Source organism: Copadichromis virginalis, linkage group LG1 (assembly GCF_057382275.1).
Source record: "Copadichromis virginalis isolate Kocher_CV1m ecotype Utaka linkage group LG1, C_Virginalis_male_GT1.1, whole genome shotgun sequence".
Classification (NCBI taxonomy): Eukaryota; Metazoa; Chordata; class Actinopteri; order Cichliformes; family Cichlidae; genus Copadichromis; species Copadichromis virginalis.
The window spans coordinates 13,461,724-13,488,445 of record NC_140618.1 but is presented as its reverse complement, the minus strand read 5'-3'; the positions used below and the strand labels follow the sequence as shown (position 1 = coordinate 13,488,445).

Sequence of the window (26,722 nt, the reverse complement as noted above, 5' to 3'; positions counted from 1 at the left end):
AAACTTGTTGTTACAGCTCTCATCCAAAGGCATATGGGTCTAGAGATGAAAATGCCCGAATTGTACCTTTAATAAAAATAAATTCATCTTTATCATCCAATTATTTAAGGTTTGATTATGTGTTGGATCAAAGTGAAAGATTTTCACATGCCTGTAGGGGTGCCTTAACTGCTATAGTTCCTCCTCGCCGCAGGTAGGCGCCAATAAACAGGCTATCCCTCTACAGCGGTGGGAGTGCAGGGGTCGAAGTTCGTAGTTGGAGTCTGTGTTGTGAGTCTCACGACTACTACAGAGCGAAACATGAGCGAGAACTCAGATTTTGTTGATTTTTTTCCGGATTCTAAGGCAGAGTACGTACTCAGCAATGTTGCGGAAGTGGTTGAGAGGATTCTTACGTTCATACCAACCAAATCGCTTCTCCAGCTCGCGAGGTAGGTGGTTGATCTTTGTACGCATCACTGTGAGCTAACGCTAATGGCCGCCGATAGAAGTGAAACTCCGACGCAAAAACTTACGGAAGAGCTAAAGCAGCAGCTAGCCTAGCGGTTGTTATTGTCTGTTGGACTCTAATCAAGGGCTTGCTTTCAGCTACTCTGCCTGGATATAAAGACGAGCTGAGTCTTTCTTTCTTTTTTTTAACTAAGCGATTGTACCTGGTCAGCAAGTGAGACAGAGTTTATCTTTTACCGTTTCAGTGTGTGCAGACTCTGGAGAAACTGTGCTCGCAGAGTGCTTAGGACTCAGCAACAGCTGACCTGGGTGTCGGCCTCTGGACATCCCAGCACGGAGTCCCATGCCCTCAATAGCATCTTAGCCGAAGAAGTGGAGGTAAACTTTAAAACTCTCATAGAATGGTATTTAAATAATTAGTGACACTAAATGAAAACGTTAAAGATAAATGTGAGTAGACAGCTCTTGGTTAATAGTTTTAAAACAGCATACCAGTACCCTATATGCTACCCACTCCTTGAGTAAGCTATCCATCGCGCAAAAAATTTGTTCAGCTTTATTTCAAACACTTCCCGAGAGTTCACCATGGGCCTCACACTTGTATAAAGGCGGTACATTAACATCTGTATCAAACTGACCCCACCCCCTCCTTTCTTGTCACATTGGTGCGAGCTAGATCTCCTGCTATAAGCAGGCACCAACCTGCTGTCCTCCCTGGAACACCCTGCTGTCTTCAAGCAAAAAGGTGTTGCATCAAGCCAGGAACCTTCCTTATTATGCATACCTCAGAGAATTTCTCTGTAACGTCCAGAGGTGTCTCAGGGAGAACATTTGCTCCAAACAATCTGAACTGTGGTCACCTTACCTGATAGATTTGGCTACTTACAACTTCATCCTCAACCCCAACATAGAATTTAAGTTATAGGGTTGCATTTTTGACACAATGGAGAAAATCCAAAGAGCATCACAAATGCGCACGTGCAAGCAGTATTAAAGATTTCAAGTTGAAGTGGAGAATCTCAAAAGATATGTAGCCTTTATGCTACTAAGATTGCTATGATATGAACTTTGTGTTATACATATCCTCCTGAGACCCAGCCTATTCACTTATGTTCTCTGTAATGGAGGGTTGTTTCTGGTCTATATCTTTTGACTTATTTGAACTACCCTACTATGTCCTGATGTACTGAATAGAGGACATCGTGGCCTTTCCAATGATATCTCATGTGCTTGTGTAACCTCTTTTAGCTCCAAAGAGGCAGGATATCACACAAAAAAAAGTTAAGCTAAAAGAGACTTTATTGTTTGGTTCTCAGGAGGGTATGATCAGGAACTGTTTTTTTTCTAAAAACTCTAATTCAAATAATTTTACAGAAAGTATACCTGCTGCCTAAAACAGTTCTGGTAATGGCAGACTCTGAGATCCTCAATGGAGGAGCCTTTTGCTACAAACAGAACAAAGGTTGGTACAAAATATATTTCTTTTGTAAACTGTATACTTCCCTTAAGGCACAACTCTCTCATACATTATTATTGACTTAACTGCAAGGTGCAAATGCATAATCCTCTAGGAAAGCAGAAGTGTCTTTACAACATATTCTATAAATAAGTACTTCTAATAAGAGCTTATTTTAGTGTCATTTTGTAACAGTAAGTCTGTTTGTATAAACATTTGCAGGCTAGTGTTTGTTTGGTATCTTTAATTACCTGCCATACTTCCTTGAAATGATATTTGAGGTGCACCTATTCTATCCATATAGACAACGTTGCACATGTTTTTTAGAAGCGTTTGTTTGAAGAGAGCATACAGAGAACATTGTTATTTGAATTCTAGAAAACTTTAAAACTGTTGCACCCTGAACAGTTTTTGAAAGGTGAAAAACCTGCCCAGTTTCTCAAATGAAGCTGTTCAAAGCATCTTAGATAACTTAATTACAGTTCTTTTATGGATTTAGGTCCACTATCTTCTGTCTCCTCTCCCATTAGTCACACAGGCCTAGAGATCGCTTGATGCCAATGGCAACCTTTCCCGTCCATAGGGAAAAACTGTGTATTCCACAACAGGTTGGCGTGTGATTGCTTGCACTCACTGGGTGAAATTGCACCACAAACCTTGTTGTGATTGCCCTAGTTTGCATGGAAGTTGTGCATTACCCCTGAAACCAATGAAAATGGTGACTTTAACAGAGAAAAGCATTTCTTTTTATGGTTTGTGTTACAGTTTCACTACTGCCTGGTAAGTATTTTGGAAATTCTGACAGACAAGTCTTCGTCTTCTATGCAAACTACTACTACTGCGACTACAGTAACCTGCTAGTCACCAGAACAATTACAACAAGGTTTTTGGAGCAGAGCTGTTAACTTCTTTGTGGCCAATTTTATGATAGCGAGTGTCAAGAACTTTCAGCAACCATTCACCAACTAGTTGTGGAATACATTATTTCACTGGTGACTGCTGGTTATCAGGAGGGGGTCACTGACTGACTGGTCTCTGGGCCGCCATGAACAAGGCTTTAAAGACTTGATTTGTTTTTTTTGTTTTTTTAGCGACTGCTAGCAGTCTCCCATAACTACTTGCAACTGGTTGGGGAATACACATTTTTCATTAGCAGGTGGTGGTCACTAGGGGAAAAATGTGTGCTGTGTGACTGGATCTTAGAAAAAACTATTTTGATGCTTACTTATCTTTGTTAACCAAGGCTTTTTTCCTCAGGCTCCGTGCACACTCCTGTAAATGATAGTATATGATGTGTCACTTATATGGCATCCGTAGTGTTTTCGTATTGTTTATTATTTAGTCAAATCAAAAATTCATTTTATGATGGGATATTCTAAATAATATTAATAGACTAGTCAGTTTATAATCTGTGTACTATTAAGGAGCAATTTCAGCGGTGTCAAACAAACTGGACACAAGTCAGGACTTGTTTACGATGAAGTACAAAAAATAAAAAGCCATATCAAAAACAATATAAAGCATAATAGAATAAAACATAAACCAGCGAGTCAAAATCTTATCTGTATAAATAAAAAATGTCTTCAGTTGCTTTTAAAAGAATAAGTAAAGTCTGTACAGTGTAAATATAGTGAAAGAAAATTCCAAAACCAAAACCCAGATCCCCAAAAGTTTTGAACAACAAGGTGGGCAAAGAGCCCTGCAGCAGAGCAGTTGGGGACATGGAGACTCTTAGTCCACTTTGTTGCTATGGCTAATGCTTTGTCATTCAGACTGTATGTTTGGAATCGTCATGCTATAAAACAAAATGGACATATATCACATGCTGCCCTAATGGTATTAATCACAACGTAAAGTGTTTCCACAGTAGTACACTTGTGTGGCCTTTCTTCTCATTAACATGTTTTTTTCCCCACTGAAGCAAAAAAGAGTCGCAACAGTCTCGACGCAGAACTGAACGAGCTCTTCCCCAGAGGCTGTGATGTCATGGGCGTTGCTACACCAGGAATAGTCTGTAAGTGTTCCTTATTTCTGTCTCTCATATTTCTTCATTTATGAGGAAGAAAATAAAATTTCCCCCTCAAACCAAAATAAATCATGTGATTTGATATAAAACACTATTATTTTTAATGAGTTTCAAAGCTATCATGATACAAATGTGGCTTTTGGTTAATATACTACCATGCTCTAAATATGAAAGCTAACCACTTTTCAAGCATATTCAAGGAGAATACTTCATATATCAGCAGGGAGGACTCGCATTAATCCCCACCACTGCTGCCTAGTTAGAAAGTACCACTGGTGGCTTGCATCTCTGTGCCTCTCTCGCTGATAGATTGCCTAGTCTGCCTGATGCTGTGCTCCCCATTTCTCTATATAATCACAACCCTCTGCAGAAGTGCCACTCCATCAGCCATGTTCTCTTTCCTCAAGATGATGGCTTATCAGGCTCCCATCGTCTATCAGGTTTAATGGAAGCCTCAGCCGTTTGTGATAACACTCGCATTTTGTGATATAGTAGCCTAAGGTCACCACAGGGTCAACACGCCCAGCTAATTCAACTAAATTAGATCTTTAATCAGATAAGGCTGAGAGTTTGTGTAGTAACACTTAAACATTGGTTCTATGTTTAAAACTGTTCTCACCCCTGTAGCACACACCCAGTTCAGTGCTGAATCCACTACCAGCTGCAGTTCCTCTCATAGCCACTAGATGGTGACTCTTTGAAACTTTAGATACATTTGGTGAACTTCTCACTTCAAATGAAAAATGAAAGAGAATTTCCTTGAGGTGGCTTTAGTTAATTTCTTCTTTGGTTCTATTGATGGTAATATCAATTGTCAAAAACTGTAAAGCTTTAAGGGTTGTTTCCTTCATTAGTAGGTCACCACTGGTTTCCTCTTGTGTCATACCTCTGCTCAATATTTTTTTTCTTTTTTAAACATTTGAGTTTTCAGTACATCTATAACTAAGTATAAGGATAAACAATGCTGCTGATGCTGGTTAACAAATAATCCATTAAAACATGCATAAAAACGTATACTTTTATGGTGCTTCATGATTGGCTCTCTGTACAGTGACACCCAGCGGCTCTTGCGGCAACCCTCCCCAGGAGTACCAAGATGGGGGAGCTGGCTTTGCAATCATGCTTCCAGCTATTGAGGGTGTCCAGATCCAGCCTTTTCACTTTTGTAAGAGAACCATCTCCCCGACAGCCCTTAAAGAAGCAGGTAAGCATCGACTACCTGCTTGTTAGTTATTCAATAATATAAACTTCAATAAAATCTTTAATGTTTTGTTTTGTTATTTCTTTCCAGGACTAGTTGACAACCCAGAGCTACGTGTGATACTGATTTTCTTCTATGAGGCATATAAACCAGGAGGCGCACGCTTCCTTAACCAGATACTAGAGCCGCTTTCGAAGACCAAAGCTCTGATTGCTGGAGGCCTGGTAGAGAATGCCTTCGCTCCTTCCAGATACTGGTGAGTTAATTTCCCGAGTGTAAACTAGATATTTTATGGGGTAAATGTAGTAGTGGATTTCCTGCAAATATTTTTGGTCTGATCCTGTGGTAGTTTATCAAATGGTATTTCAGTCTGTATATGGAAAAATACAAGAGTATAATTGACTGCCCCCACTCAGAGACAACAATCACGATCTACTGCTACAGGGTAAATATTAGCTGTTCAAAACAGAAGTTTGACATCTATATTTCTCCATTGGGTATCTCCTTTATCTCACTACCAATAGGATGTAATTGATTTTGATAATTAACTGGTAGTGTCTGAGGTAAATTATGAATAGCCTTTTCAGTATGCACTCTACAATACTCACACATTCCATGATCTCTCACTCTGTAGCTGTAGCCAGGGTTCATATGGTGTGATAGGCCTGGCCCTGAGTGGGCCTAAAGTTCAGGGGGCGTCTGTGCTGTTGGAGGAAGACGTCATCAGCGCAAAAGCGGCTGAAGCCACAATCCGACGACTAAAGGCAGCCAAAATTCCAGAGAAAAACACCCTGGGATTTATGTTTGCCTGCGTGGGGAGAGGGCAGAACTACTACAACAACCAGAGCAATGTCGAGGCAGATGCTTTCCGCAAGGTGTTCCCCAACACCCCGCTCTTTGGGCTGTTTGGAAACGGCGAGATTGGCTGCGACCGAATCATAAAAGATGACTACACACTGTGTGACACTGACACGGACAACCTGCAGCACGAGTACACTACTGTCATGACCCTGGTCCATCTAGGCTGAATGTCCCGCAGCAGCGGTCAACACACAGGATGAAAGATGACACGTCATGCTTTTGTTTGTAACAGCAGTCGAGAGCAACAAACATTGTGTACAGAGTAACGGTACAGCATAGAAGAATATCGCTGTCACTATTTCTACTCATAAAGACGAACAGTAATCTTTTTAACCCTCAGTGTAATGGCAGCATGTGGCATAGTATTCCTTGGAGACTGTGTGGAAACCCAGGCTTTATATTAAAACCAGTGCATTCATACAGTTCAGACATAACAATACAAACTCGGAAGAATGTGATATAGCACATATAATAAAATGCAAGAAAAAGGGCCCCTATTATGCTCACTTAGGAACTGCAATGTTTACTTTGTATCTGAAGGAATTGGCTCACATGCACTATGAAGTGCTGCAGAACTGTTTCTTACCTCATATCTTTAATAGTTTGTTAGGAAAATCCCAGATGGTCCTGATTGGTCAGATGGCACTATGAACGTGAGGGCGTGCTTAGTACACACAGAGCAACATAAAGTATTAGCCACATTATGAAGAGGTTCTGACATTCTTTGTGAATGATCATTTTATATGTAAATAACTGAAATCACAACACATCTGTTTTCTGTAACTTGCTTATGTAAATGCTTTTTTTTTTTTCTTTTTCTTTTTTTTTTTAAATTGCTGCTATAGCATCAGTATTTTAGCAGTGCAGTACGACTAGCTGAAAATTACTTTGAGAATTCCTACTTTACTTGATGGGCTCTGTTTGCATCACACTTTCATATTCACTTTTGTTATATGGCAGCACAACCAGAAAAAATATGGAAAGGATTTAATCTTATTGGGATTTGTAGCCATCATTGGATCATTTGGTGCACTTTGCTCATGGTTAGCTTAGCTGGGTCAGACAGCCAGGCTGGTACTGTGTCACTGTGCTCCATAGTGATAGATAAGTCACTGAAGAAAGCCTGGCCTGCAAAGGAGAAGTTTCAGGAAGTTCAGTAGGAGTGTTTTCTATGGGAACGTGTAACTCCCGGTAACTTTGAAAACCATTATATACATAAAAAGACAAACAAACAAAAAAACTTGGGGTATAATTGGGGCACTTTAATATTCATGATTCTGCAAATGCACTTTTAATTCATGTGATGACTCTGGGCCTTCCTCAAAACATCCAGCCAAGGTTTTACACATTTGTCTTACCAATGGATAATGTACACGCCACTGTAGCCTACAAGTTCATACTGATAGGATTCACAATTATTGAATTGGGTCCAGAAAATACAGTTTGTCTCCCCCCCACCCACCCACGCTAAGTTACATCTGCCACTACCTGCTCCCAACTGTTGGGCTTAAAGTCACATCAGCTAACTAAGCTCCTAGAGAATGGGACCAAATAGCTGCCCTGTTGGGTGTGCAAGTGACACCTACTTACTTTTAGTATTGGCTCTCCTGCACTTTCTGACTTTATAAAGCAGGTGTTGATGGTTGGAAATAATTGAAGAAATGTGAAAAGCTGTCAGAATTGTACAATACTTTAGGACGCTGTAATGTTATACACATCTTGGCTTTTTCCTCAGATGGCCCTGTCTTTTAATACATTCTCTGGTTGCTTTGAAAAAAAAAAAAACTGAGATAACGGTGCAATTTCCAAGTTATACTGTGTTTGTCAGGTAGTTGTATGTTGAAAAATGGCTTACGTTTTCTGTAAAAACTGCAATGATTGTAGCAAAAAGTGGATGTTTTCAAGAAATGTACATTATTTTTTACTTTTTGAAAGACTATTTGCAGCTTAGTTGATGTGTTTCTCTTTGTGTTCATTTTTCCCCATCTTTAATCGTTTTTGGAGAAGAAATTAAACTGAATCTAAATGGCTTAATGAACAAACTTGTTTTGGTGTTGAAGTTCTTTTCTAAATGTGCCAAATCATATCTCTTTTGCTCATCTCAATAAATTACACCCAAAAACAATATAAATAGATATCTGTTATCTTGTTTTCTTAAACCCACTATTTTTGAACGCACTGTGAATCTTTGAAAGACATCCTTTGAGCCCACTGGGTGCTAAGCATCCGTCTTCGGTTGTAACTACAGGCTAACTACAGTTAATTTAGATCACCGGTTTTCGTTTTTTGCGCACACCCTGAAATTGCACCTCAGCCTATAACATCTCCAGCAGCCCACGTCCAGGCGTGTTTAAATAAAGGAAGAGACGCTTCAGTCTGATTGATGTGCGCTTTAACCATCGACTGGCTAATCCCGATGAATGACAAACGGTTAAGCCAATTGCTGTAAAGGCAATTTATATTCCCATAGTATCTTTATTTTGGGAAACCATAAAAAACGCTCATGACACGGAGAGGGACGACCAACCAGGCGTAAAGCTAATAAAATCATCTGTGGCGATAATCCGCTCTCAAATTGGCCTCATTCGGGAATTGAGAAAAATTACTCTCAGGCTTTCTTTTTCTCTCACACATACATACATACACACGCACGCACGCGCGCGCACACACACATCCACCCCACGGCCAACATTTTTAGACTGCTATGTCGTGACCGGAGCGATGCAAATGTCACACGATTCGCTGGCTACTGTCAGTCTACGGAACAAAAACGTCAATGTTTTGGTGGCCTTTGGATGAAATTCGCTTCGCGTTGCCCGGCTGCAGCTGTGGAAGGGGGTCGTTAGAGACCCGAGGCTTCATCGGGGCTCGCTTCAGCACCTGGACAGCTCCCCTCGCAGGGTTCCCCGCTGCGCTCGCCGGGGAAACCCTCGGCTGGGGAGCGGGATCTGGATCTGGATCAAGCCTCATCAATCTCAGCGAGGAGGAGGCTGCACTTAAAGGGCCGTTATTTCACCGCTCTGATAACAATTACAGCTAATATGATCTTGCCGAGTGACGATGCTTCTTGCATTTGAGCTTCAGCCCCTCTTTGGTTTTGCACTGAAATCCGAGCAGCGGAAGCAGCAGCAGCAGCAACGGCGGCGGTGGTGGTGCTCGTCCAATGCAAAAGTGCTAAGGATAGCTGCAGCCTACACACCGTGCGAGCCTGCTGCTGCTTCACTTACATTGATCACCGCCGAGAGAGACATTTCTATCAGCAAGGGGGCAGCGGGAGGCACAATTACCCGTCAACAATGTAAATCTCACACAGGTAGGTCCTTCGTGCCACATAATTCATGTAAGTGCAGAGTGGATCTGTTAGTAGTTGCACACACAACTGTCATTTAGTTTCTCTCATGACAGCAAGTGAATCAGTGCAGGTTTATATCAGGTGCTATTATTACTCTGATGGAGCGTGGGAAGTCTGACATGCTTCCAACTCTGTTGGAGTGCTAAATATTTGAGAGAGAAGAGAAGATAAAAGCTTTATGACTGAGCAAAAGTTTACTTTTGCACAAGTTTTACTGTGTATTCTTTTGAGATTCTGCTAGTCTTTTTGTTTAAATAACCGCACAAAATGTAGACTTCAGATTATTAATATTTGTAAATATTATAATCTGATTGCCACTTTTGAAAACTTGCAGGGCTTGCACAACAGATATTTATCACTATGTTGTGAAGAAGCTTAATTTGGAAAGCCAGTTTGATACACTATCAAATGTCAGATCACTATAATAAAATGTGTTGGCCACGAGTTATGTGTTGGAAGCAAGCTGCCAAATTTCAAATTTTTCCAAGGCATTAAAGAAAGACGACAATTTAGAGTAAGTAAACGGTAAATAAATTAGTGTACTAAAATTGTGACAGTGTTAAAACTGGCATTATTAGAGTGTTTAACAGTGTGCGTGCACAATTTCGAAATTTGAGGTGTGGCTGATTTTACCTACATTTACACTTATATCCATAAGTTGTTAAGGATACTTGTATACTTTATGTACTGTACTGTAATGAATGTATTCTTCTCAGGGTTCAGCATGAAAGCAGCATCTCTCAGGTGGGAAGTTGACCTGCAGCACTAAAACAGACAGAAGTGAGTGGAAACCTTTTGACAACCTCCACCACATCTCTATCTCCTCCATCACCCAGGATCATGGCTAATTCTGAGTAAGTACAGCGTACACACAATTTTGACCACTGATTGATTTTTTAAAATTTTTTCCTCATTATCTGTTAAATTTGCAAACTGGTATACCAAAAAACTGAACTCCTACACATTTCCTGTCTTAGAAAAACCCCCAATCAAAGTGTCATTAAATGACAGAAAAATAATCACATAAACGCTACACTGTGTCAGCTGGACATAAGACCTTTTTTTAATCACTCTTCCTTTTTCTTCTTATTTTCCCAGTGTGCCCATTTTTTTTTTTTTTTAGATTTCCTCTTTTGCCATTTCCCGGTTTTCCATCTCCATTTCTACAATAATGATCTTTATTCACTCAGACACTGCGCCCGTTGAGGTATCTCTGACCCTCCTCACTCTGAATGCACAGGCACATGCTGAAATGCAGATTCATGCAAACACACCTGCACAATGCTGACTGTAGAGCGTCTGTTCTACAACCTTAAACGCAGGTCACTATGTTAATATCTTCTGTGGAGCAACATCCGCTATATTCTTTATTGTGCCCCGTGACCATTACAAATGACCACAATTCTTTCAGCATACATCTCCACCCCCAGTTTTCTCCAAGCTTTCCCTTTTTAATCTTCCCTCTTCAACCTGTGTACTAAGAACAGCTGATGCATTACTGAGGGAACATGCTGTAGCCTGTGTGTATGTTTTGAATGTGTGAAGGCAAAGTAAGAGATATGGGAGAATGCTGAAAATCATTATTCTGTGTCACTTCATGATTCTGCTGGTAGTATGACTCTGTAATTTGTTTCATTGTAACCAACTGCATTTATTCTCTTGACCTAGATGAATAGCTCTAAAGCTTTGCTACATTTGCGCTTTTTTGAGAGAACCGGTTCTGCTGATGGTCCCATATGAAGCACAGCTCAGCAGCTCTCAGTAGCAGTGCTGTCTCATGTTGTGTTTAAGGTGAAACGCATCCTAAAACAGATGACTGTGGCCCACATTTGCACTCGAAACTAATGATTACGCAGTATGTTATAGGCAGAACGAAAAAAATTTAATATTTTTATTGCTCTTAACATCCAGCCACTTGTGCACTATTCACCACCTCATCTTGGTTTTTAAGGATGAGATGTCACCGGATTTATTTACATTTATGTTTCAGGCAAATTTGCAAGGCTGATTCTACATTAGCACATCTTTTCAGCTTCATAACAATTTGGTTTAAGTTAAAGCGAAATTTAAAGCAAGCAATAATTATAAAATACACAAATTCATATATAAAAAAGTAAACCCGATAAAAACCAAAAACTTACACCGAGAAAAGCACGGAGAAGGAGAGAGACAGCTCATGATCCAGAGCATACCACATCATCTGTCACATATGGTGGAGGCAATGTTATAGCATAGGCTTGTATGGCTGCCAGTGGATCAGGGTCACTATTGTTTACTGATGTTATGACTTAGGATAGAAGGAACAGGATGAATTCTGAAGTGTATAGGCTATACTCTCTGCTCAGATTCAGACAAATTAGGCTTGATTGGACTGATGGGATGCCACTTTGCAGTGCAGCTATATAATGACCCAAAGGATACTGCAAAAGCAACTCAAGGGTTTCTTAAGGCAAAGAAATTGGCTATTCTTTAATGGCAAAGTCAGTCACCTGATCTCAACCAAAGAAAGTAGCTTTTTCGTTATTAAATACAAAGCAGAGAGCAGAAAGACCCACAAACAAGCAGCAACTGAAGGTGGCTGCATCATCCTAATGGAGGAGATCTGGTGGTGTCCATGTGTTCTTTCCTCAGGCGGTCATTAACTCTCTCTTAATCCGAGTGTAGAAACAATCCTAAATATTAAAATTATGTTAGTTTGTCTAACAAATATGTACATAAATGTACTAAAAGTTCCATAATTTCTAAAGACTTGCTGTATTTCGTTCTTACGCCCCTTGAATTGAAGCTAAAAGTGTAATCTAGTTACTTACTTTCCACCACAGCTTTATTTTTGCTGCAGTTCCATATTTTCTCACCTAACAATGCTCGAGGTTTGTAGCTTGACTGAAGCTTTAGAGAAAGATGTGCTCATGTTCACAGAGTCTCACTTTGTGGAAATAATTTATACAGTAAACTACATTTTAGTTTAGATTTTCCCTTTTGGAACTTTGAGGGTTCCTTGAAGCTCGACGGGACCATTCATCTTTCTCACCCCATTGCTGTTTACACTGATGTTAATGCAGTGCTAGTGGGAGGTTGGAGAGGCTGTACAGTTTTTCTTTTTTAGTTTGGAGGGTGGGAGTTTATATGCTCATCATATCTTTCTGGGCTATTGGAAGAAACACTGCCTTTGACCTTATAATCCCTTCATTCTACTATACTGATGTTATATGCACCTATGCACAATAACAAATCTGGGTCATGGAATCTCCATTCACATGGTGCATTAATTGTTCCTGTAAATATAGTTCACCCCTTGCAATTTAAATACAACACAATAAAAAGACACAAGTGTTTCTTCTGTTTTAGCTATACTTCATGTACAGGCGACACCTCAAATGCACTCCTATGATTTCTCTTACGTTTGGCAGTGGAGAAGAAACCACTGTTAAAATCAGCTTTACGAGTCTACAGAACTCCGTGTTTCCAGCCTTTAAAGCTTTCAAGACCAATTTTCCTTCAAGTGTCTGTAGAAATTAAAATAATCTATTATTGGATACTGACACAGTGTAAAAAGGTCCATGGACCTCTCCATTATGAGGGAGACATCTGCTGTCTTAGTCCTGCCCCACAAGGGTCTCTGTGTCTCCCGTGTCTTCTGCTGCTTGTATCTGTAAAGGTCAGATAAGAGACTGGTCACAGCAGGGCCAGAACAGTCCATTGTGCAGTCTTCCAATTCATCATAGGTTAATCTGCAATATTATTAATGAGCTAATGTGCCTGGCAGACTTCATTAATATCCACTGGCATGAAATTATGCAAGTTTTTCTGGAAGTTGAATTGGGTTTTCTAGGAAATTACCCAAGGCAGTTTGTAAATTCTGCAGAAGTGACAGGTACTACAAGCTCGACGTTTTGTTAAACACCAAGATTTGTTAGCAAAGTTGCTGCTTTGAAATGACTGGTGGCTGTTGGCATTGTTGTTTTGGAAAGGCTTGAATGATGCCAGAATCATAAATTCTGTCTTTCTTTTTCCTTATGCATATTACTTTGTCTGTGGGTCAACATTAAAAATCATCATTAGACTTTTGCTGTCTTGGAAGCAAAAGACTATATTGTGTTGTATTTAGTATGGAATATATTTTATGTAGACATATATATGGTTCAAGTATTGTGTCTTACTACAGGATATAACTTGTGAAATACTCTACAGCTGGCTGTTCCAGACTCATGTGAGATGATGAGTCTGTAACACTAATACACAATGATGCCCAGCTTCTCCAAAGTTCTCCACAGCAGCTGGTGAGAGCAGTGAACATCTGCTTTTTCTTCAGTGTTCTGGCCAAGTTTGGGAGTATTTTAGATCCTCAGGCGTTGGCCTCAAACAACCCAGTCTAACATGTGTGTGTTGATCTTGTAGTCCACCGAGGCCATAAACTGAGTGGAGTGTGGTTCTGTATAAAATGCGCCTGGATGTTTATATATTTTCTCTACACCCCCAGACTGTGTATTTGCAAAGCTGCCACTGGGCCTTTGGAGGGGAGGTGATAGGCAGCGTAGCACCTGTGCTTGATGTAATGTTTGCGCTGAAATGATGGCTTACAGTTTTTATGTTTCATTTTACTGATAGATGCGTATGTTTACACTGTATATCAACACAGTAAAGCACAGCAATGTTGGACATATATTTCACAAATTCCCATTTTTATGGCAACATTTTTCTCCGTACTACATACTACCTGTGCACATGTCGAATCCAATAACACCACAACACTTTATCACTGCTAATGTAGTGGTGGTTTTTCAGAACAGAGTAGATTGTATTTCTTATAATTCAGAGTTTGTAGTTGGACTTTATGATTTATTGAAGTTGCAAAAAAGTAAATGCAATTATGAAGCGAGTTTAAAGTCAAATTGATTCTAAGTGTAGGCTTCCATACATTTTAAAGCTTTTTTTTTTTTTTGCAGAGAAACCCCAAAGTCCCTCAAGCCCAGAGGTGTCCCATCTTCTATAAATCGAATTGAGTCTATTTATCTGTTTATTTTTCAAAACTTTTATGGAAGGGAAGCTCTTGAGGAACGGGACAAAGATATTTCAACAAGAGCAATTTATCTACAGCTGCATTAGCGCTTCAGTTTATGCTTTGAGCTAAATGCTGACTTCTGTATGTTATTATATGCTCACAATGCTAACATGGCATCTTAGTTTGGTGTAATAAAATGCTAACATTTGCTAATGAGCAAACTGAGGCTCATGAGTGAGACGCTTTCACATGTTTGAGGAACAACACTCTTCGGTGCTGCCGGCCCACAGTTACTTAACATGACCTTATGTTTTGCTCAGTGAAATCCCTTGAGCAGCTTTTGTCACACAACGACCTTTCATACCTGGCCCACAACACCACAATCCACTATTTAATTTTATCTGCCACCCTCAGGGAGACCTGCTCCCCTGAATATCACTCCTTTCCTGTGGGTACTCTTCTGCAGTTTGCAGTCGTGTTAGTCTTTCCATGAAATAATTTCAGAATTTTGCATTTGCCCCTTTCTGTTAGATAAGAGCGTCATGGTTATCTGGAAAGGTCAGTATTTGTATTAAAGACAGCAGAATTTTTTTTATTTTTTGCACTTGGATAGAAACAGAGGTATATTTGCCTTTTAGGTTTTCGGGTTCATTGGATTTCATGTTAATACACTGAAGACATTACCATCTTTAATATTAAACAATTATAATAAAGCTGCAGCAAAGCGACATTTTACGCAAGGAGATAAATAAATTCTTTATGTAATATGTGTAATTATTAAAGCTGTTAAAGTCTATGATGTAAACTTAATTGGTCCACTTTTTCACTCTTCCAGTCCAGATAAATATAATAAAATGGGCATACACTATAATAGATGACATGCACAGGAAGGTTTTAAGTTTCACAAAGTGAAGCAGGAAAAACTAAGATGAAAAGATTTCTCAAAAAAAATCTTAAAATTCACGATAAAGCCCTTTCCCTTAGATAGGAAAATTGCTGAACATTGTGGAAATCCATAGCCTGGGTCAGCACCTTTTCCTGATATCTTGACTGCCAGCCAGGCAGAGCACCAGACACATGGGCTGCTAGGCTCTGGACAGCTTGTGTCTGTCATGAGTAGTTATGTGTATGGTCCTGATTGTTTGGGAAAACAGCCAAACCTGCTGCTGTACTGTGGATGAGAGGTGGTATGGATGAGATGTTGTTTGCAGGAAAAGAGTGGAGAAAACAACTATCAGACCTACACACTATGGTATCATATTGAACATATCCAGCCTCAAAGTAAAATATGCCTGCAGGATTTTGTCACTGAGGCATATAGATACATTTTTACAGTACAACAGTATACTCCATCTCATGTGCTATAATGGAAGATAAACCCCCCCACAATGCATCTCATTGGGGTTTAGTGTAACACTGGTCACAGAGCAGTAACGATGATGTTGCATTACAAATGTTCTCCTTTAAAAAAAAGAAAACACCCAAAACCCAACGTGTAATCTCTGGTCTTCAGGCAAACATCTGCTAACTTCTCCCAGGTTTACAATTATGGATATGGATTATGGATGATTATAGATATTTGTGCTTTTTTTCCAACTTTTGGAAAACTTTGTTTACATAAAAAACTACTCTCCATTTTTGAAACTTAATGAATGTTCAGATTTTAACACATCTGCTGCTTCACAGTTATTCCTTTAAGTTGTTCATTATTTTATGTCCCTACACGTGTACTGTACCTTGTCTTTAGCAAAGTCATGCCATGTTATGAACAGGGCAGAAAGAGCTATTGTCTGTTATTCATTTTTAATGATGTAATATCCATATATTTCACTCATATAAAACATATTGCATTATTGAACACGAGTCAACAAAATAACAGAATAACCTCTAGTCCATATATTCATAACTATAAAGAATAAATATCGTCAAAGTAATGCAAGGCCCTCTTGCCAAGGGAAATCATCCCTTCAAATTGGGATGAGGACAGCTGCTTTGAGACTAGACGGCAATAACACTTCTAGAAAGTGAAGCCTTTTAATAATGAAAAACCAAAGACACTGTTCTCAGAAACTCCCAGAAACTCTGGTCTTTATTTATTTATTTATCTATTTATTTATTTTTTATTAAAGAAGGCTTCACCATTATTTATATCAGTATCAACATAAAAACTTGTCTGTGCATTATTCTGGTATCTATTAGCTCCTGGTTGTAACTTCTCATCAGTCAAACAAACTACTTCTGCTTGAACAGCTGCTTGGAAAATTCATCTGGTTGTGGTTTACTGACTTCCTGCCTACATCAAAAGAATTTGGCAAAAGTTTTTGTTCTTTCTTCTCTCCTCTAATTTGGTTTGATTAAATGAAAAAAAAGGAGATTCAAAGATTCACTTATTCCTTAAGTAATTTATATTCAGGCCTTGTGGAAAAAACACATCATGATCTATTCCGAGTGACTGGTGTCTATTTCTGTCTTTCCCAGAACCTCAGTTTACACAGACAAAGCGTTTTGGGGTCACTGATCACATCCCCCATAAATAATCCTTGTAGAATACACCTCCTGACGAGAAATGTAACTCATTCAACTTCTGTGTGAGTGGTTGAGTTTCCAAACGTTCTCGTTACTCTCTTGTTACGTTTATGTGTCAAAAAACACTCCAGTTTGGTGCTTTTTTAATGTTACAGTTACATAATTTAAGAAGCAACAAACTGATAACAGCTTGGTGTAGCACTGTAATCCAGTTGGATTTGTACTGGCGATACAAATATAACCCTATTTAATATTATTTTTTATAAATCAGAAAGTGGGTTTGGGCATTACATCTGCATACCTTTCAGTATGTAGGAAATGTATATGTCTTCACCAAACCTTATAGCAAAGAGCTATTGTTTAAAACTACATTAAAGTAGTTCTCTAATAATTAGCTTTGGTGTATTATGCTAGCATTGATTAATGATGGTGTTGGTCTTATGCAGATATGCGGAAGGCCCTAAAGAATGCTGATAAGCTACTAACTCGACAGCCAGAGATTTATTACCAACTACCCATGTATGCTTATCCACGGGGAAACAAGTGGACAGATTTGTTCTTTTGCAGACTTATCAAGTTCATTTCTTGCAGTTCCTTCTTTCCCCCTACACATGAAATAGAACTTCAAATACAGGAAACTGATTGAAAAGTTGATTTAGAGCATGGTTTTCTAAGTTCTGGGTGCTGAATGGCAGTTTAGAGAGAGCTATTTTGGCCTGCTGCCCTCTCACAAGGGTTCGCCACAGCAGCCACAGCCTCATGTTAGATTTGGCAAATGTTTTATGCCAGATTTCTTTCTCTGATCGAACCCTAAAGTGATTTGTGGATCCTCCTGGAATCAAACCAAAGACCTTTCGCTTGTTTGTCAAATATGTAAACCACTACACTACGGAGCCACTGAGTCACATAACACAGAGAGGCAGAAAAAAAATGCATCAGTCACTTTTAGTTAGTGTTTGTAATGTTCCTGTTTATACAATGGTGGTTTATGTTGGCAGGTGTAATTGTTGTGCTACATTGTGGTTTTTCAGCCTTTAGTTGAGTGGCTGTTTTTTTTCTGACTCCAGCTGTATTTGTGTATGTTGGCACTGTTGAGTCTGCAATGATGGCGTGAACAGAAGTGTTAATACTGAAGAGACATGATCCGTTGGCTTCATTCTGTGCTGTTATAATATGACATGACTGTTGAATGAATTAAATACACAGTGGTGGAGTCTTTCCTTGTCGTGCTTGCAGGCCACACAACATGTTACCAGAGACTGCCACTGAGAACCCAGGCTTAGAAAGATGCAAGAAAGTTTCAAGTTTTCTTCTGAAAAACTTTCATGTATTATCTGACTAAAAATACACTTAACAAAAGCCACGGCTTATGTTAAAAAAAGGAGCAGGACATTTGATTTAAGTTGTTAACTAAATTGACCCAGTTCACACCGCAAATCTTGAACTTCTTATTTTGAAATTTGCAACTGACAAAAACAGAGGTCAATGATATCCTAGCTTGCCACTATTAACAGTGGTAAATGGCCTGTATTTATATAGCGCTTTACTAGTCCCTAAGGACCCCAAAGCGCTTTACATATCCTGTCATCCACCCATTCACACACACATTCACACACTGGTGATGGCAAGCTACGTTGTAGCCACAGCCACCCTGGGCGCACTGACAGAGGCGAGGCTGCCGGACACTGGCGCCACCAGGCCCTCTGACCACCACCAGTAGGCAACGGGTGAAGTGTCTTGCCCAAGGACACAACGACCGAGACTGTCCAAGCCGGGGCTCGAACCGGCAACCTTCCGATTACAAGGCGAACTCCCAACTCTTGAGCCACGATCGCCCCAAGCAGTGCTGCCAGTATGATTCAGTAGTAAAAAAATCTAGGTAGAAAAAAACAGACAATTAAAAAATATAAAACCATCCTCCTGCAGCTCTCCCCTCTCTGTTTTACACCCCTCCCACCAAGAAATAAAAGAATAAAATAAGGATTTGTGTTCATGCACTGTTCTCTGCTTAACCACTCTACAACACCACTTATTATCTACTTTGTGGACTTTTTAAGTCTCTTGTACTACTTTGTAAAGTGTTTAAAAAGGAACTGTGAGTCTCTACAGTATGAAATCCGAGTCCAGGCCACACAACCATTATCAACAATTAATTTTTTTTGAGTGCCTCAGCCATGATGTAAATAGAGAGTAGGCGGAAATATTGCGTGACCATGACATACGATGGTTTATGTTTGTTAGTATCACATGCTTCTGCAGCAAAATTTTGAGAATTCAGTGTCGGTCCTGTGCTTAGTGGCCAAATTTCTCACGTCGCTACCAGCTTGAGAGCCTAAAAAGATGGATGTCATTTTCCCTCAGTTTGTTCCTGCTCTGTCCTCATTTCTCTTCCTTGGTGAAATAGAGCACAGGGGCCTTTACTTTTACCACATTGTTTCTTTTCCTCATCAACTTATCAGCTCTACATTACCATTTCCTTTTTCACTTTGCCCTTTCTGTTGTCAGGCTTCCTTCCCCGCGTCTCCATCCTGACCCCTTTCTCTCTACCTCGCTTCCTTTTTATCGCTTTTACTTTTGTGTTGCATCTGCTTCGACACTTCTAGTTCTCCTCCTGAGCCTTTTTAGTCTTCCATCCTCATTTGTCACTTTTTCTTGTGCCTGTCTGGTTCCAGCCGTAATTGAGGTTTTTTTTTTTTTATAACCCCTGGTTTCTTTACACTCACACCACTCCTCTATTTCCCCCTTGCCTTTCACCTTTTTTTCTGACTTCCTTTGACGTTTGAAGGAGAGTGGGGATCCACTCAGCTGACAAAGAGAGAGGCAGTGACGTCACAGCAGACATGATACACCAGCATCTGCTCTGGTCTAAAAATACACACCACAGGGCACACACAGTCAGTCTGCAGCTGCACTCAGCGTTTGTTTTCACCTACACGCTCTGCTGAGATGGCCCAGCTTTTACACAACTGGGGCTTGTGGGCACGCTGGGCTACATGCTGCTGGCCTTAAACCGAACACCCAAGATGTGTTCAGATATTAAGACTCCGGGTTGATGCGGGTGCTGAAATGAACCCCGTGGAGGCTGCAAGGAATGTCAAATTGTTCAAAGCCCTTACTGCTGACTGATAAAATCTGTGGCACTTAGATATCTTAGAAAGTGTTCAAGATTTTTTTTGGGGGGAGTTTCATTTATAGTAATTGTTTATTCAGTTGTCACACCAATTGTCTGTTATTGTTGTCTGTTCAGCAATTTTGTGATAAAAATATTTATACATGTCTGTAATCCGGGTAATGCAGTTTTACTGATAGAAGGAGAACTGTAGCCTATGTTCAAAACAGTTGTGCTTATTGAAATTTAAAAATAAACTAAAGTGCAAAGTAAATCTGGGAGCAATTGAAAGTTCAACTGGGACAAGCATTTGCATTTGTATGGTTTCAGTCATGTACCACTATAAAAAAACAAACAAAGAAAATACAAGTAAAAAGTCAGTATTCACCTCTTAGTGCCCAGCTGCTCATTACTTAAATGCTGTTCAGCTGTTTAGATTATATAGTAAGCCAGTTTGAGGACAGCCACTCAAACTTTCAGTGATCTTTTGGAGGAAGGGGCACCTGTATCTCTGCTGCTCCTTAACAGTGGAGTACATACTGTAGTCGTTCTTTGGTGCTGCGTGGGTGTTAAACCTCCCCAACCCTATGCTTATTCCCTAATGCCATTACAGTAAATAAGAATGTTTTCCTTGTGAAGCTGCTGGGCAGCATAATAATAATAATAATAATAATAATTATTATTATTTTAATTGCACCACTTTTTTGATACATACATATAGGTCTTCAACAAACCTTGCCTATTTTCTCTGTAAATTTTTCTTTGCCATCAATGATAAAATTATGAGTTTGATAAAGGTATCTGAAAAATGTGATCATTTCTCAAATAATGCTTGTCTTTTTCTGTTTTTCTCCACTGCGTGCTTGTCTGTGTGCATGTCATTTGTCTGTTTGTTGTTGCTGGCATGTAACTAGCGAAGTGGAGCAGGCAGGTCTGTCAGATTTGGAGATCATCTCCCAGCCGGTGGAGGATGAGAACCAGTGCTTGGCTCCTCCAGTCCAGCTGGTGAGTTTTGGCTACAGAGATCTGCCCCTTGCAGCTCTGGACCTCTCCCTGGCTGGCTCACAGCTGCTCTCCAATGCAGATGAAGATGAAAACAGGGAAGGGTGAGTGAAACTTGTGTTTTATATGTATATATGTAAAATTTGTTTCTCTAAACTCTGTGCTGTCCTATAAAAAACTGCATGAAACATTATTACTTGTATTGGAATTAACAGGGTAAGATTCACCGAGGTACTGCTAATCAAATGTGCTTGATTAACTGATTATCAGCAATTGTGTCCACCTCTGTGAAAGCAGATGTTTGGGCAGTTTGCTAGTTGAGAGCAGCAGGTGTGTGTTAATACAATGGAAAAAAAAAATCGCCAGTAAAATTTAAGAAGCATGATAGTAAATTAAGAAAAAAGACTGAACAAGTGTAGCTTGTTTGGATGGGTTCCCAGGAGGAAGCCTCTTCTCTCTAAAAAGAACATGGCACCACATCTCGGGTCTGTAAAGATGCATCTGAACAAATCACAAGACTTCTGGAACAACGTCCTTTGGACAGACATGACCAAAGTGAAAATATTTGGCCATAATGCATAAACGTGAATCAGTTGTGGTGAAAATCAAACACAGCATATCAACACAAATACGTCATACCTCAAGCACAGAGGTACTGGGGAGATGATTTGGGTTTTCTTTGCAGCTGCAGGACCTGGGCACCTTGCAGTCACTGAGTGAGCCACGAACTCCTCTGTTTACCAAAGTATTCTTGAGTCAAATGTGAGGCCATCTGTCTGACAGCTAAAGCCTGGCCTAAATTGGGTCATGCAATGATAATGGCTGAAACAGAACAAAATCAAGGCATTGCAATGGCCCACTGAAAGTCCAGACCTCCACTTATTTGAGGTCTAGACTGCTGTGGTCCTGCTGTGGTGGGACCTTAAGGGATCTGAGCACAAACTAATGTCCACAAACCTGAATGAACTGAAGCAATGTTCTAAAGAAGAGTCATACAGAAAACCATTACTTCACGTTATTGCTGCTAAATGTGGTTCTAAAAGCTACTGAATCATGTGGTATACTTTTTCATAGCACTGCATGCCTCATACCTCAGTCCCAGTTCTTCTATACTGTTTAGGTACAGAAAGTAGGTATGTATTAGCACATTTTGCAGTCCTATATTTATATGCACTTATGCTGTTATATATTTTTATTTCATGTGTACTGTACATGTATGCGTGTGTCTAAATTTTATATTTAGAGGCATGCAACCTTCCAGTGTTAAGACCATTAACACAGCCATTGTGGAACAGGCACTTAAATCTGCTGTCTGCGGTTATCGCAGCCAACAATGTAGATTTTAAGTTTACATAAAACAGCAGCCACTGTTTGTAGACTTACACACCAACACACACATGCACACGACCCATCACACTTGCATAAATGCCACATGGTATGCAAGATTATCATCCATCATGTGTTAAATCTCCCGCCCCAAGTCCTTGACTTGCTGTCCCCGTTGCTCAGTATTACGTCCATTTATCATTAAGTGACAACCTCTGGGTTGTCCTGCGTCCATAAGTTAACTGAGATCAATTCATCATTTCAGGCTAAATATCTGCCCTCCTCGCCTGCCTGCTGACAATAGGAGCCTTTATTGTAAGTGACATTTTACAGTGCATGAGCCAGAAGCCGATAGTATCACACACTTAATTTCTTTTACTGTCTAACTATACATGCTGTCACGTTTAATTACTTTATTGAGTCCGCAGTTGATCAAAAGTTGGCAGTTAAAGGTTGTACGCCTCCACGCTTCCAAGTTTTCCTTAGTCTTTGATGTTTAAGTAATTTAAATCCTGAAAATGATCAAAAGCTGTTCCATAATGATTTGTGCTTTGTATCCATATTATACAGTAACTAGTCATTATTATCTTGTGTTTTTTTTCTTTTATTCATACTTTTCCCTATGACTGGGAATCCTGGACTTTTCCATGATTCTCAGGTAAACTTTACGAAAATGGGACTCAAGTTTAATCAGAATCAGAATACTTTAAGGAAATCGTGTGGCTACAGTTGTTCCAAGACAAAGTACTAGAAGTAGCACTTTGTAGTAGTAGTAGTACTTTACACTCTAGTACTTTATTATAAAGTACTAGAGTGTAAAATGTTAAACATATCTCAGTTACTGTGAGCGAGACAATAATTTTGTCTCAGTAATTGTGTGATACTTACGAACTGCTTATCACAGTCCTTGTTATTCTATCCTTTCACATGATTGTGCAAATTTTAGGTTTGACATATGGATATGAGGTCAGATCACAGCTGTCTTTGAGATTAGTCACAACATTAACAACCTTTTTTTTCACCATGCAAAATCTGCCCACCGTCCAGTCTTTGCATTCTGTCCAGCAACTGTGACTCAAACCTGGCTCTTAGCGTGAGATCTCACTAGGATGCACATAAACACCATAAGCTGTACTACAGGATCCAAAACATGCACACATACACAAACACACACAACATATCCATACATGCTGCCTCATCCAAGTACTCCGTTTGACACCAAATCAGGTCTCACTCCATTGGTTCGCTTCAGTTAGCCTCTCATGGCCAGAAACAGATGGATTTCACAGACGCATCGTGCTGACACTCACACTGCGCCAGTATTACAACCAGTACAGTCCTTGTGTGTCCTATTCCAGATCAGGGTCACTGGTACCATGCATTTCCTTCCCTATACTTAATGGTTAGATGTTTCAGTGTTTGTTGTGAATGTGCTGTGACACCACCAGCTCAGTGTCTGGATTTGGTGTTGTTAGGAAACACTTTAGTGTACAGATATGAATTATGAATGCAGCATTTCCTATTGTAGCGCAACCTGTGACATATACCTGGAAGGCATTTCTTAAACCAAGAGTTATCCGGTAAATGGGTCACGTCCCTGCCGTTGTAATCACAAAAATGAGAACAGCAATCTCTCCAAATGAGCTTGTGTTTGAGGGCATGAGACTAAATTTCTCCTTCTGGTCCAGATGCTGAAAAACTTTAAGAAGCCCTGCTGTAAGAGGCTAGAACAACAGATTTAGCAGACACCGTTTTAAAGGTTATTTTACCAGTGGGCTCAATTTACTCAAAACGAGCTTAGCGTGATGGGGTCACTATTTCATATTCAAGCCATTAGTGTAAAACGTCTGCCTGTAAAAACGCTGCCAGTGGGAGTTGTAAAAGTCATCATTCTTTCTTTTAGCTTTAATGAAATTCCATTTAAATCCACCAGGCATGAGCTTCAGTAACGTGTACTTTGCATCTTCTCTAAACCTTAAACGATGTACTAATCTTTCAAATTAATCACTGTTACCGGTCCTTGTCGCTGGCCTTTGGTTTGTCCGGTTTGTTAGGATGTTCCCATATCTCCTCCTTTGTGGCTAATGTGTAGAAATTTCAAAAACCTTTGCTGTTTATAGGTCTCGTGTCAGATCACATTTTTTTTTCTAAACTATGAGATTTTGAGATTTAACAAAAGCCCTCTGAAGTAGTCATAAGCAAGCACTGGATGTGAAAATCGTAAAATATTTAAAAAAAACAAAGTGCCTACTGACATTAAGGCCATTAGAAAATGCAAGATGTTGCAAGTGTGTCCAAATGAACGCGTCACTCAGCCTGACGCCCTCCAAGACCCGAATCTATTTTATTCTGTGGGTTTCAGCACCGCTGGGCTTTCGGTGATTACGCCTGTGCCTCCGTCTCCTCATTACCGTATCGATCTACCTTTCAAAGAGACAGCAGCCATTAGCCCTCCTTAAATGACATTCACAAACATCACGCCCCATGCCCCATCATCATGTTTTACTATGTTCCCCTGCGGCAGTGGGCAGCTTTCTTAAATCAGCGCTTTAACATCACCTCCCAGTGAGTTGACTTTGTTGGGTCGTAACAGTGTGTACGCACCATCCTGCCCGTATCTGTCTTCGCCTTCAGAATGCAAATGGGAACCACTGGAGTGCATCTACCAGAGTGACTGATGGGTAAACTCACCTTTAGGGAAATGGGGCAGGGGAAATGAACCTTTCTTATGGGCGTGAGGAATGATGAAGTGAAGTTGAGAGGAGGCAAGACAGCGGCAGCGCGATGGCAATCCACAGTCATCAAAATGAAAATGTATGTCGGAGAGAAATCTGTTGGCTGCTCCGCTGACTTTACCTGGGAAAGTCGATTGCCACCGACACCACACCCCCGCAGACCCCGCCACTTTCAGTCTGCATTAGATGGCTCATTGGCTTTCTGAGAGTGAAAGAGCGTCATGAAGAAAACAGTGCATGGGAAATGTTTAGGCATGCTCTGTAGCGATGTTTGGCAAAACGAGAGTGCACGCCCATGAAAGTGAGAATGTCACAAGCATGGTAGAGGTGTTTCATCAACAAGGTGATGGTTCATTGGATGAGGGGCTGAAGTTATTTTCAGTGGCAGTTTGGGAATGTGTTACTGTCAGCTAAACTTTTCTCGTCTACTCATTCCAGAGAGAAAGTGGGTGTAAATGAAAAATATGCAAATTCAAAACAGATATGTTTTCTCTTTAAAGACACAGTTTACAGTAAATTTAATGTACCAGCTTGCAGCATATTTTAAAGTTATTGAACTAATCACTTTTGTTGATGAGATCCTGAAATGAAAATCTGCATGGAAAATAAATCACACATTTATATGTTGGGAGTGGAAGACAAGGCACAAGCTGTTTTTCTTTTTTCCTCCTCTCACAGATTTACAGATTAATTGCAAAATGAAAAGCAGTTTGTGTTATTATGGTTTGCCAATACTATAAAGATGCAGCGTGTTTCATAGCAGGATGCAAGCAGAGGGGATTAATCAAGAGAAAAGGCTCCTGTGTCAAGCTGCCACTGTGTGATGAAGCACCTACTGTCAGGCATGTTCGCATATCATAGCCTTTAGCATTGTGAAGGTGGAGCTGACCTTACTGCTATCTCTCTCGTATAGTGTGCTGCCCTCACTTCACACAGTGGGAAAGTAGTCACTCACAGATCGCCGCTCATTTATTTACTTTTCCTCTCTCTTCCTTACACACACACACACACACACACACACACACACACACACACACACACACACACACACACATACATATGTATATGCATGCATGAACAGAAGGAGAGTACGTAGAGGATATATAGACTGAGAACAGAAAGGAAACAAGGCCAGGCCTGAAAAGCTTTCTCACTGCATTGCGTAGTGGTTGTTATCTAACCCTCTGTAATCATGGTTCACTTCATATTCCAGTTTATACTGGGCTGTCACACCTCATTAGGAACAATAGTGCTCCTTCATTGATGCTTCTGCACATTTAGATAGGCTCTTCTTTCTCTCTCTTTCACCACCTTTTTACATATTTCCATTGTTTCTCTGTATTCTTGCTTCTTCTCTTATTCCCTCAGCTTCTTGCTTCTTTTCACATTCACCGTCTCATCTTTTTCTGCCGAATTTCACACAAAGTACACCTTCCCATACTGAATACCAATCTCGACTGTAACTAGACTAAATGCCAAAAAAGCTCTCTTTTTTTGCATTGCTGTACCACCAGTACAGAAGCCCCTTCACAATCCTGCAGGAACATCCAGGATTGTCATTCGGTGGTGATGTTGAAGAAAGGTGGACAGGTTGGAGATTTCCACCACCAGCTTTCTGTACTGTTGCCTAACAGAATGTTCCTATCAGGAGAGAAGTGGGCGACATTGTGGGAGGT

The 26,722-nt window shown here is 40.1% G+C and overlaps 2 protein-coding genes across 2 annotated transcripts in view; both read left to right on the top strand.

Annotated features, from left to right (window-relative positions):
- Positions 1-217: 217 nt before the first annotated feature.
- On the top strand, positions 218-8,036 carry fbxo22 (F-box protein 22). Its single transcript, XM_085451575.1, has 7 exons — positions 218-431; positions 696-828; positions 1,825-1,912; positions 3,828-3,920; positions 4,984-5,136; positions 5,224-5,389; positions 5,768-8,036. Exons 1-7 carry the CDS (start codon positions 301-303, stop codon positions 6,159-6,161), a joined length of 1,158 nt encoding a protein of 385 aa, XP_085307701.1. The 5' UTR covers positions 218-300; the 3' UTR covers positions 6,162-8,036.
- A 334-nt stretch (positions 8,037-8,370) lies between these two features.
- Positions 8,371-26,722, top strand: part of LOC146718443 (transmembrane protein 266-like) — a 50,974-nt gene continuing 32,622 nt past the window's right edge. Inside the window, exons 1-3 of the mRNA XM_085451567.1 lie at positions 8,371-9,307; positions 10,063-10,200; positions 20,898-21,089. Of these exons, the coding sequence (XP_085307693.1) occupies positions 10,187-10,200; positions 20,898-21,089 (206 nt within the window). The 5' untranslated portion in view covers positions 8,371-9,307; positions 10,063-10,186. The remainder of the gene's footprint in view (positions 9,308-10,062; positions 10,201-20,897; positions 21,090-26,722) is intronic.

Bases quoted from the DNA above. Each gene is read 5' to 3' on its own strand.
- fbxo22 (XM_085451575.1), top strand. From the start codon at position 301: ATGAGCGAGAACTCAGATTTTGTTGATTTTTTTCCGGATTCTAAGGCA. The intron at 3,921-4,983 runs GTAAGTGTTCCT...CTCTCTGTACAG, and splicing joins TGCTACACCAGGAATAGTCT to TGACACCCAGCGGCTCTTGC. The intron at 5,137-5,223 runs GTAAGCATCGAC...ATTTCTTTCCAG, and splicing joins GACAGCCCTTAAAGAAGCAG to GACTAGTTGACAACCCAGAG.